The sequence below is a fragment of the Pomacea canaliculata genome, linkage group LG13, assembly GCF_003073045.1.
Source record: "Pomacea canaliculata isolate SZHN2017 linkage group LG13, ASM307304v1, whole genome shotgun sequence".
NCBI lineage: Eukaryota > Metazoa > Mollusca > Gastropoda > Architaenioglossa > Ampullariidae > Pomacea > Pomacea canaliculata.
Genome location: NC_037602.1, coordinates 13,654,241 through 13,666,725, shown reverse-complemented (window position 1 = coordinate 13,666,725; position 12,485 = coordinate 13,654,241). Strand labels below are relative to the sequence as shown.

Sequence of the window (12,485 nt, the reverse complement as noted above, 5' to 3'; positions counted from 1 at the left end):
GCATGTCAACCTTGGTGTTGCTGAAGCCCGTCGAGACCGGAATACTAGAGTGACTGGCCCTTGGCGAAGGCTACGAAACATGGCAATAACTTGCTTGTGTGTAAGGCCTTGCAAAGACTCTCCATTCAACTGTAGTATCTCATCACCTGAAGATACAATCAAGTCACAGAAGCACTGTAAAAAGCTTAATGAGTACAGTACAACTTAATAACCAGCTGGGAATTTTCTCTGAGATAACAGTGGGCCCAAGGAAGCCCTGTATCATCTAGTCCGTTCAATGTCTTTTTGAAGAACATCATGTGAGAAACCCTTTACAACCACCACATCTCCCTATCCACAGGGAGAAGGTCCATATGGATCGAGCCTACACTTTGCAAATGACATTGATCTGATGGCAGGCATCAAATGGGAGTTGCAGGATCAACAGTGGGAATGTGTGAATGCATATGGAATGGACACAGCCACCATCAAGAGCAAATTTATGATTAACACCAGTGGTGACAGTAAAGCAGATGTACATGTATGTATATATACAGTATATGAATAAAGTACAGCTGGAAAGGTGAACAGTTTTAAGTACTTGGTAGCCACTTTTCAACAAAGAGTTGGAAGGGGTGGTTGGTGGAGCAGTATCACCACAACAGTGAGAATCGGGTGTTGTGGGTTCATATCTCAGCTTTGACATGCCTGTATTTGAATGTGACACTTGTTTACAGGGCTGTTTGGTGGTTTTCTCCAGGTCTTACAGTTTCACATATTCTGTGTGCTTATGTGCTGTGCAATGTGTGCGTGTGCATGTTCATGAAGGTGTATATGATGGCTACCCTAAAAAGATTTATTCTCCAGCACATGTAAAAATATGAAAGTCACATATACATGGTAGAGGACAAAAGATCATAACCAGATAAGCTCCTCTAAGCAGGATACAAACATAAATATAAACATCTATATTTGATAACAATTGAGGTAACAGCAATAAATTCATCATAAGTAAAGTTGGTAGCCACATCTGATAGTGCTTTTACCTTCTTTCATGTTCCCATCATCAGCTATAGCACCTGAAGGGAAAATCCGTCTGACAAAAATCCCCATGTTTCCTCGTCCAGAATCTACTCCACCAACAATGGTGAACCCAAGACCTTTGCGTTTTGCCCCTTTTTGCACACAGACAGTCTGAGGTGGGCCAAATTTTGAGTGAACCAGACCATTACTGATGTGTGGTCTGTTTCTGCTGTGCTGTAAATCTGCTTCGTGAAATTTCTGTTTAAAAAAAGGGTTTATCACATATGATCTGAAAGATAATGTCATAATGCAGCCTTTCTCTCCAGAGATGAATAGTACAAATTTCCTGAGAAGGAATTTTACAAAAAAAGTTGTTTTTCACTATAATTTTAATATTAATTTTTTTTTAATGGAACAGATATTATCTTCATAAGATCTTTATATTTAAGTTATTGTAAGTTATCACACTAGAAGATCATAATAAAATTTACTTTAAAACAATAGAATTCCTACAAACAAGAAGCAGTTATGTGTTTAAATATTATGTAAATGCACCATGAGGATACCAGTCTTACCTCAGCAATGTCTTCCCATTTCATGACAGTCCCACAAGGTGTTTGTGCTTGGACTTGAGGGATGGAGGCTATTTTCTTCTTTTCTAACACTGGAGGGGGCGATTTAATCCTAGGGCTACTGGGAAGAGGCGTGCTTGCAATGGATGCTGACTTCCGCAGCTTAGCAGAAAAGATAAACGTGAAAAAAATACAGACCTGCAAACATTCTGTTCCCTTAAACAATTTCCTGATGGCTCTCAAGAACAGTGCCAGAATACTCATAAAGACAAAATAGAAAGAAAGATGCATTCATCATCTCCATAAATGTGGACCACCAAGTTAACTATGAGACTGATTTAGTCATAATGAACAGACAACACTTTGATACAGGTTAAAACAAATTGGATTTTTTACATAGGAGTCAAATCTTTGTTCAACATCTATGCACAATATATTTTCCGTGTAGAAATTGTTCAAAATTTAATAGAAAAATTTATTTTCACTTACCAGTTGGATCATATTTGTCTGCTAACTAGTTTAACGGACAGATTTTTTTTAACAGGATGTATGCACACATCTACACACATACACACATATAAATTATTCATGCACTCACACACAGTCACATACTCTCCAAGTGCTGTTGTCACAATCAAGTAATATATGCCTCACAAAGGCTTTCATACTATCAGTTGCTGTGTTATACAGCTGCACCTGTCTCAGCTCACCTTTGATGCAACCACAAGCTGCACAAGGCTAGGAGCGCTGCGCAGGGAATCCACTGCTTCCTGATGAGTCAGCCCCACTAGACTTTGTCCATTGATCATCAATAACTCATCGCCTCGCTTTAACCGGCCATCCCTATACACAACATCCTTGGTCATCAATAACTCAACCTTTGCTTCAGCTGGCACTCTACGGGTATAGGGCCAAGAGAATAATCTGAACATCTTGCAGTATAAATTAAAGTAATTATCATCAACTAAAGAAAAATAAACAAGTCATGCCTCTGATGTTACTCCAGCATTATTATTTTATACCACTGTCTGCATAAATTGTTTACAAATCCTTATGGAACACTGCTGAAGATTAATAGAAGTACCTTTCAAAAATGCCCTCAAAGTTTTTTAATTCATTTCTTATAAATATATAAATGTACTCACATCACAGAAGTCATTCACTTGATCTTAATTTCACTAAAAGTTGTTTAACTTTATGAAAGTTTCAATAAGCTTTTTTGTGCATCAAATAAATAAACCCATCAAGCTCTCTCCAGTTAAAGCTTGCATTTCACTGATGCCTTGTACTGATCATGAGCTAAAACGCCCCTGTTCTACTCAGCCATCATATATTTAATATAGCATTTTATGATTATTGCTGATATTGCTACTCTTAAATGATGTGGCATGACCACTGAATTACTGCTGCACGTCTCTATTATTTAAATAGACTATAATCCTATCCCACCCCACCCTCAAACACAGAAAGTAAAGAGTGGGGAAAGCTAGACTGAGATAACATTTTTACCTAAATGCCGGGCCTCCTTCTGTAATGGCCGCAACAAAAATACCAATATCACCTTTCTTGCTCCCCTTGCCGCCAGCAATATGAATACCAAGTCCATTTTCATCCTTCAGCAAGTGCAGTTTGGTGATAAGGCGTCTCTGTAACATGCCACATAACATGCAACAACTGTGGTGTATCCTGCCTTAATCTGACCTACTTGACACAACTCCCATTCGTGTATCAGTGAATTTGTGCGTGCGTGCGTGTGCGCGCTTCCAGCTGTTGTTTCACCATTAATTTCTTTAGTCATTTTTGTTGTTTACGTACAGTACATATGCATATGTAAGGGAAGGAGGGATAGCTGAGGTAAAATATATGAACGTGCGAAGAATCGCTGATTGTTTCGTGTTGACATCCCTACCGCAGATGTAAGGCTCCCACCCTTGCGAGAATATGAGTCACTCGTCGTCTCACGCACGAGCACGCGCATGCACACCGAACAGCGGGGGAGGATGGGGATTTGTTGGGGAGTCAGCAATGGCATACAACGGTAAAACTGACAGATACACGCCGTTCTGAATACGTGGTGTTCGGATATTTTTACAGCTATACGGCGCATTCACAGTCTTCTGGCTGATATTACTTTTGTAACGATGTCGGCCTGTTTCCCTTTGAGCGCACGGAGACAGATAACTTCCCTCTCTCTGTTTTTGTTTCTTGTTTTTAGTTAAAATCACTCTGCCGATCTTGTCATTTTCTAAGTGAATATTCAGTAAGAACTATACATACTTAGGAGTGATACTTGATGCTTCGGTTGGGATGATTACCAGCTCCCACTTTGGAACAGTCATGAGCAGATAGCTAGAACCACCTCCAGACAATCTAGAGAAGATCCTGATGGGCTACATCAATATCAGCCAATGTTGCAGGTACACAGGTAAAGAACATGAACCAACTGAAGATGACATAGGTTTATCCCCTGCTTGAAGTCTCTGAGTGCGGTCTACAGGTCTACAGCAGTTTACAATACATTGAACCTGTCCCACATTCTAAGGAAAACGAATGATTTGTTGTCATGTTCTGTAAAGGATGGTGGAAATAGGAAGTATCCTATAATACTAAGATCTATCGTATCTCAGCATTTCTGTTTGTTTTTGTTTTTGTTTTTTGTTTTTTTTTTTGTTTTGTCTCCACTTTTTTATGTACGAAGTAGAGCTTTTTTGCTGTAAGTGTTACTTTTTAGTGGCTTTTTGGTTATTAACATGCCGTAGGATATCCACAAAGCACGAATAAATGATAAAGTTGTTGCTTTTTGTTATTGTGTGGCATCTTTGATTTGATAGCTACTAGAAACTATCAGAGTGAAGAGGATGTGTGTGTATAAGCTTTTTGTTCTAAAGTATCTAAAAATAAAATCTTCAAAGCTTGTTATTTGATTTTCAATGTGTTTGCATTTTAGGATTTACCGATAAAAGTAAACAAAAATAAATCCAACACGTCTTTTCACTCTTTCCTGCTGTTAATACAAGCTTTATTCACTAACTTATTTTGAACAAAATTACATGCGCATGAATATCGTGTATTTGAGTAGTTTACCATGCTTTTTATCACTGTTTATATATAAGTATAACTGCGTCAAACTAGCTTCCCCGAACCCCCGACCTCACAGAGCTTTGACAATGCTCACTAGCCCACGCGTGCACGAGAAAGGTCTCAGGGTCACAGGGTCACAGTTGGTACCAGCTACCTTCTTGGTTAGGAGATACGTTTTCCATAGTCCGAAAGCGGGAAGATCCCAGTTATCTATATACGTCTGTGGTAGGCCTATGCAGAGGTCGAGGTTCATTATCTGTTCTGAGCATTTCGTTTAGAAAAATAAAGCCGCACAGTTCCGACATGTCACAAATTGAGGCAATCCAGAACGCAAGCGTGGATACAAGTATTAAATAATAAAAATAATGTAAGCTTGATAACAGCATCACATATATACGATTTCAAACGGATAAATACATTTATATATGTATTTAGTGATATGATGTTCAGAGTCAGCCTCAGCAGTACCCGGGGCGCAGGGGGAGAGCTGTAGGCTGTAAGCTATGTCCCGTACCACAAGAATCTCCTATCGCGAGGTCCCCCTTTGGCGAGGGGTGGTTGCCACATCTGATGCTGTTAATTATGGTACTGTTTATAAACAAATAAAATATTGATCTCTTTTTATTTTGGAGAACTCGATTTGCGTTGTTCAGACAGAACGTTTTCCAACAAATAAAATGTGTCACTGTAACATCATGTTAATCTCAAGAATAACAGCAAGAAAATTTAAGAGGTTCTTTCATTAGGGGATTCATTAGGTGTGCACGAATTGCTTCATGTGTCTTTAGGTAACTAAATCTTAAAACTATGGGAGGTATCCATTGGTAATTACAACAGTAACATCTTATTTATGACTAGTGTGACCTCCTTTCGGTTGCTTCATAATATCTAACCAGTAGTATCATTTAATCATGTCTATTATTATTATTGCTTGTCGACTCACTTTAGTTCTTCCTCACTGTACTTTTATAATTATCAAGTTGCATGAAATCGATACAGGTGCGTAGGAATAACCATTAAAACAAATTGAAAATAAAACAAACAAGCCAACCATCTACACTTCCAACTGTAATCTGCTCTGCTTGATTTTGTGAAAATATTAGTAATGCCCGGTAAATTTTGTCAAAAGTGCTTGTAATAGTATATATATACACTCTAATATACACATCCCCCCAATTCCCTGTCCCCTTCCCTTTAGGGAAAGTTAATGATTGTTTTCGGGGGCATGAAAGTAAGTCTGATGTGAACAGAACGGAAACTGAAATATTACAATGTATGACAATGACAACGACAATGATCAATTGTATTTGTCCCAGTGGACAATTTGAACATGGGAAAGTGCTCTAGTCAAAAATGTAAAAGTTAGAAATAAAAATAAGAAATAAACTTCGTTGCAAGGTGCAGCGTTAAAAGATGTCCATAGTGAAAAATAAAAGCAAATGAAAAGAAAAAAGTTATGGTAAGTGACAATATCTATATAAATAAAAAACAAACAACACATATTACAACTCATTCTCAAATATTTTACAACGTAAATAGTTTTTAGGGAAAATGTTTTTGTTTTTCCCAAGAAACCTGTGCAGGTGGGTTTTGTTTTTTTTTAATCACGACAATAACCAAAAACAAAACAGAAAAACCTGAGCCACAGGGCTGGAAGCACGTCCGCTGTCGGTAAAGAAAGAAAAATGTTCGTAGGCATTTTCAGCAAACTTCCGAGTACCACAAAATCCAGACAACTCCAGGCAGTCACTGTTCATTAGCATCTTTTCTGTCTGGTCAAAGAGCGCATGTAACTCTTCTAAGATTGGTCCCCTCTTCAACCATTAGCCACCTCGACCACTTCCCTCTCTTCCATTCATCTGTCACTTCTTCTATAATAAGCTTATTTATCTTGCTTTAAAATAATACCGACTGTCGCCTGCAGTTAACCATCCCTCGCTCTAGCCGAAAGTCGGCATTAATCACGTGGTATGCCGCTGGGTCTATTGTCGAAATCAGTTGGCAACTCAGTTCAGTAACACACCTTTGCTACAGTTTCCTTGTTGACTCTCTGACAAGGCCATTAGTCATTCGCTTGCTGCCTCGCATTATAGTGTGAAGAACAGCCACCCAACAAGAGTAATAATGGGATGATTAATGACAACTATTCGATATGATCGCCGAGATCGTTCAGTTATTCCTGAGTACTTCTGGTTAAGAAAGAAAGGAAGGCATTAAGAAAACAAACCTAACAATTAAGCAATTCAATTGTCACTCAGCTGATATACAAAAACAAAAAAAATCGCTTGGTGGGTTCGGTAGGTGAATGGGTTTGTAGGTGTGAATAAGAGAGACAGAGAATTTGGAAGCAAACATCTTTATTTAATACAAGCACTCGAATGTGTATTAACAAACTATTTGTCGCTGAGAACAGCGTGGGTGTGTGAATGAGACACTAATGGCCACGTCTGGCACGGACCACCCACACATCCACCTCCCGTCCCACACAGGCTTGGCTGTTAACACGCACTGCCGAGAAGCAGGAAGCCGCCAATGAACCCTCAGTTCCAACTGGACAAAAATGCCAAACTGTGCTCCGTTTGCTAGTTAACTGCGGCAGCCACTCGCTCTGGAGCAAACAGGAACGGCGCTAAATGTTACACAAAGAGAAAGAGGGTTGACTGGCCATGTTCAGCTCTTCTTTAGGCTTAGCCTACACGCTGGTCAACCTATTTTCACAAACAGATGTAAAGATCATTCGACTATGCGTTTTTATTAATCTTAGTAATATGCACCTCGTCTCAAGAATTCGGAGAACAGCACAAAATACAATTACGAAAGTCCAAAGTCGTCCCTCATGTCTCAGGACAGCTAATTCACCTGTATTTACTTCAGAGCAAATAGCAAAAACTACGTATGCGCGAAAAATGGCGATGCAGTCAAACCAAAAAGCAGTTGAATTTGAAGAGAATGCTTTTTGTTCACTGTATTTTCGTTCAATTCAAAAATGTTTTCAGTAAAACTCTTTTGACTAAAAATTGCTCTTTTGTCGTGAGACTCCTTTTGAGTCCCTAATCCATGTTTGTGTAATATATTCCACGCTACCTGAGTTACTCTTATTCACATAATCAGTCATCTCTAAAGTCATCCGAACTACAGATAAAATAACTGACTATTCACTGCCGCAACCCACAATCTTCTACCTCCCCATTGTGCCCTGCCCTGCCCTGCACTCGTACTGGTCTGACCCCTTGCACATTCCTGGCGTCGTTTCAGACATTCCAGCCCTACTCCTTCTGCTAGACGGTTAGCTCACTTCTGCGGCTGCCCAACCCGGTAACAAAGGAGAAACGCAGTTATTCTAAATTGCCAGCAGTAAGTATTTTACATCAACTGAAGCCAGTATTCCACAAAGTCTAGATTTTAAAACAAAGCGAAAATATGAAAATATATTTATTATCACCAGTGGAAACTATTTTCAGATAAGCTTGCACCGCTTTAAGAAGTTATCGCACGTAACATGGTCCAGTTAAAGTCTTATCAGTTAATCTTCTGAACATGCGACGAACTCTTCTTCAACAACGACGTTGACTTCCGCATGTTTACTAAGCTCGCTTCAAGACCTCAAAAATAAGGCTCGTAAAAAAACAGCTTTGGCTCCCAAGTGCATCCATCATATGATGTCAGTCATTACACACGTGCAAAACGACCTTCCGCAGACGCTCAGGCCAGGTGCTTAGTTCCGCCTTTGATTTCCACACTCTGCCAGTTCCCCCCACCTATGTAATAAAACCACCCTCCACCCTAAAACCACCCTCCACCCGTCACCTACTTCACGTGCCACTGCACTTCTTCCCCATGGGATGGTTCCGCTGAAGAGTCTTGAAAGACAACGGGATGCTTCCCGCTCGCTCTTCTCATGCAGCATGCCGATGAGAGAAGCAAGGGGCAGAGGAAATGATGTTCAGTCAACTTGATTGATGAAAATATCACAGGTATATATGGCACTGACGTTAGCACGAGTAAAGTGATGAATGATGTGACCGATGGTGTCAGTGCAGTTTAAATGACTAGCCAGAGCTCAGAGAAAATAAATAAGATGTGAAAATGTCTCGCTATACCATTTGTGTTATAGTGTCTTAAAGCAATGTAACCACTCAACTGGATAGGGAAGATTCAGCGAGGTACGGACAAATAATGCAAGTATGTCTACCCGTTTCATATTACAGGGGTCTGAAAATCGTCTTTCTGTATAGACAGCGGTCCTTTTTACTAGTGTCATAAGAAAGATCCAGAAAAACATTTTCCTATAAGGTACTCTACTCTCCCAACACTGATCGCAAGATCAAAAATCTTTTCAGAACGATAACCAAACCCTGGGGACCGTAAGAACGCCTGGCTGTTGTAAAGAGATTGAAATGGATGGTTTTCGCACCTTGACATTCTCACGAGAAAAACATTCTTATAGACAACTGAGAAGGCAGTCGCCCCATGGGTTGTCAAATGTTAAGCAATGAACAAAGCTCTCCATGCTAGAGACTCTTTCAGTAGGATTTCACAGAGACCCGTGAAGAAATGATCACTGTTCCCACCCATCCAGCAGAATTTACTCACTTGGTTGTGTTCATAAGACGTGAATTATTTAAATGCTTTGAAAATCTCAACTCAAGAAGCGGGTGGCTCCTTTAGGAAACAGGTGAACCTGAGGTAACTGCGGTCTCTATATATCCGATTACCTTACCTTTTCTAATTAAACGGTTCACTGACACAATCTTTAATGATTCTAACAGGACTTTTACTGTGTTCCCAGATATTTTCTTTTATTTGCTACCTTACCTTACATGAACCTTTAACTACAGTATTTTCAAATTATTCCAAACTATATCAATCACTTCTCTTCCTCCCACCCACACACCACCCTTCCTCACCAAAAAAGTAAAGCATTCCAATCCCAGACTACAGTACTAGATTGAAATGTAGTGCTCTGTGGTTATTAACCTTCTGTCATAACGGAAGTTCCTGGAAAACACTGGTGAAAATCGTGAAGAATCTTCAGCAAATGCAATCGATAAAAGATAATAATAAATGATGGATGCCGGTCTGGAGATGACAACCCCATAAAACCGAAGTTTTGGTCTATTCAGAACATTTTGAATGTGCACCGGCCTGCTACTACCGTTTCACAAGCTACACCTCGACTGGCGGGCAGCTATGGGAACAGCGAGCTGAGGCAATACATTACACAGCATCAGGTGCAAGGAAGCGACAGGCGGGCCGTGCCAGCATCAGGCGCCAGCAGCCAGCTGGGCGAGGAATTTTAAAAAGGGCAAGTTGACCCCTTTACCTGCTCAAACACCTGGTAGCAAGTCATGATGCTGGAAGCTATAAGGTGAAACACTAATATTCTGCACGATTTGGCCTTCCATGGGATGAAACTCTGGTGGAAACTTCCCTGCACTCCTCACAGCCTTGCCACTCTATCTCCACCTACACAATCCCCACCCCCTAGCCTCCCATCCTGTTTGCATTTGAGCCTGGCAGCTAGCACCTTAAGCGGAAGTAGTTTGTGTTTCCTGAGGACGGAGGAAGCCATCTCTCTAAACATTTTTTTTAGAACATTCATTCGTGCATACGATGCGCGCATGCACACGCACATGCACGCACGCACACTCATGTACACGCACATATATATCTATATCTCACCTTGCCTGATGTAACCGGCGACGAGGACGAAGAGGAGGAACTGGTGGCGCCATCATACACTCCAAAGCTGCCAAGACTGACAGTGGAAGGCGAAGCGGTCTCTGGGCGATGGCTGACATAGAAGTCTTGATGATTCTTGAGCAAGTTTCGCTCCACCAGCCTTCTGATGGGAGTGACACTGCTAGCCCCGTGACCGTTCGTGCGGACCCCAACTGGTCCGTTGAGGGACTCCATGCTGCCCTGGTGGCTACCGCAATCCCCGACAAGAGTGGAAGTGGAGCTCTGGCGCCTCAGTTCTCCCCCCAGGCAGCCGTTGGGGGTCCTGTCTCTATGAAACTGCAAGTCCCTTGCATAACGACCAGCGCCCTCCTTGGAGTCCGAAACCGTCCACTGCACGAGATCCTCGATAGTGGAGGAACTGTGAGATCGGTTCTTGACGTCGTCGAAGCTCACCAAGCTGTCCACTGACTTGCCTGCTGTCATCCCCCTCCTGTCGTGCTCTCGCCTCGTCCTGCCATGTTCTCGACCTCTCTTGTTTTTGTTGTTCTTGTTGTTGATGATGATGGTGTTATTGTTGGTGGTGGTGCGGCGGAGGTTGGTGCGAGGGCTGGGCAGGTTAATGTAGATGACCCGGTCGGACGGCGTTGAGCAGTCGGCGAAGACGTCGTCAGAAGAGTCGTTTAGCTCGCAGTTTGATAGGGACATGTGTGGGCGGTTGTGCTGAAGAAGAAAGTGGTCGTCTTCGTCGGTAGAGGCACGTCTGGTGTCGGCCCAGTCCTGTGTGAGGCAGGTGGTGGAGAAGGACAGCGCGCTGGTGGGGAATGGCCGTTCAGCCGACGCTCGCCTGTGCGATATTGATCACGTCGTTTCAACATGTCGTGGCTGTTTACCCTCTAGCCAGCGCATTCTTAATCACACTCGCATATCTGACTCAGCTAACCCAACTGTTGCCACGAAGACTCTCTCATATGCATATGTTCGCATGCGTGCTTGCATGTGTGTACGCATATATACGTAGTTACGGACACATCCCATGCACACACGTAGGTATATAGACACTTGTTTTTAATGAATAAATGCTTATTCTGTTTTAACAGTATTAAGTAAATGTATGAAATCAGTACACAATTTCTGTACACGACTACCTTTTAGTATACAGTTGTACGTGGTTTTATTGAACGCGGTGTTTTCTGTCACAGTAATTCTGTCATGTTCCTGAGTCTGCTCTTATTTTGTGGTGTGCAAAATATTGAAAACAATATAATGACATTTCTACTTTTATCACCCAAGTTACATTTAAAAAATGTACTGACCTCGGTGCAGGTGACTCCTGTAAGGAAGGGGTGTGACGGATTGGCAATGGTGGGGGTGGTGCCGCTTTGCGGCGCCGGCGGCGGAGTGTCATCACCACGTGACCAGATAAGGCAGCTGCTGCCAGAAGTTGTCTGCAAAGATTATTGGCAACTCATTACTGGGTCAGTAAAGTTGCCATGCTAGCGACTCATCTCAAACTGCTACTTGCCCTAAGCCTTTTTTTAACGTCCGACCACGTAAAGTGATTAAAACAGGTTTGTGTACATAGTGGCATTCAGCATACGTAAATGGACACACACACACACAGGTACAAACAGACACACACACACACGCGTATATAATCTCAGCTTACTTGATATTGTCCCCGCAGTTTTCATATTATATTTCTAAACATGCAGCATAACCAATTTCACACTATACTTTCTAATTGCTCTATTACAATTTAGCCTAAAATATACAGAACAGTTAAAATCGCTCTCTTATTTACATTTTGGTTTTGGTGCTTGAGACCGGATTCTGACTAATCAAATATCAACTACAGGAAAAGATATTGGTAAAATAAGGTGACAAAATTAATATTTTTTAAAAAGCTGTACGTCTGTCCGTCGTGTTTAGGCTTCCCTCGGTCACGACTGCCCGATATCCATAAAGACATCTCGGATTACGGAAAAACAAGACAATGTCAAGAACAGTTCATGGCACAATCTTCTCCGACGCCCCACGTGTCACGGAACCCCCAGTGAGTAGTCAAATACAACTGGACTGAAGCCATACTGAGTCCCATGCTGAACTGTACGGTTCGATGAACTCTGTATTACACAAATGACATTGAAT

The 12,485-nt window shown here is 41.5% G+C and overlaps 1 protein-coding gene across 4 annotated transcripts in view; it reads right to left on the bottom strand.

The window, feature by feature from the left end:
- LOC112553888 (multiple PDZ domain protein-like) overlaps positions 1-12,485 on the bottom strand; it is a 29,125-nt gene that overhangs the window by 450 nt on the left and 16,190 nt on the right. For all 4 annotated transcript variants that reach the window (XM_025221368.1, XM_025221369.1, XM_025221370.1 and 1 more), the window contains 7 exons: positions 11,651-11,782; positions 10,338-11,181; positions 3,084-3,220; positions 2,285-2,417; positions 1,578-1,736; positions 1,026-1,260; positions 11-146 (listed from right to left, as the gene is read on the bottom strand). In XM_025221368.1, the coding sequence (XP_025077153.1) occupies positions 11-146; positions 1,026-1,260; positions 1,578-1,736; positions 2,285-2,417; positions 3,084-3,220; positions 10,338-11,181; positions 11,651-11,782 (1,776 nt within the window). The remainder of the gene's footprint in view (positions 1-10; positions 147-1,025; positions 1,261-1,577; positions 1,737-2,284; positions 2,418-3,083; positions 3,221-10,337; positions 11,182-11,650; positions 11,783-12,485) is intronic.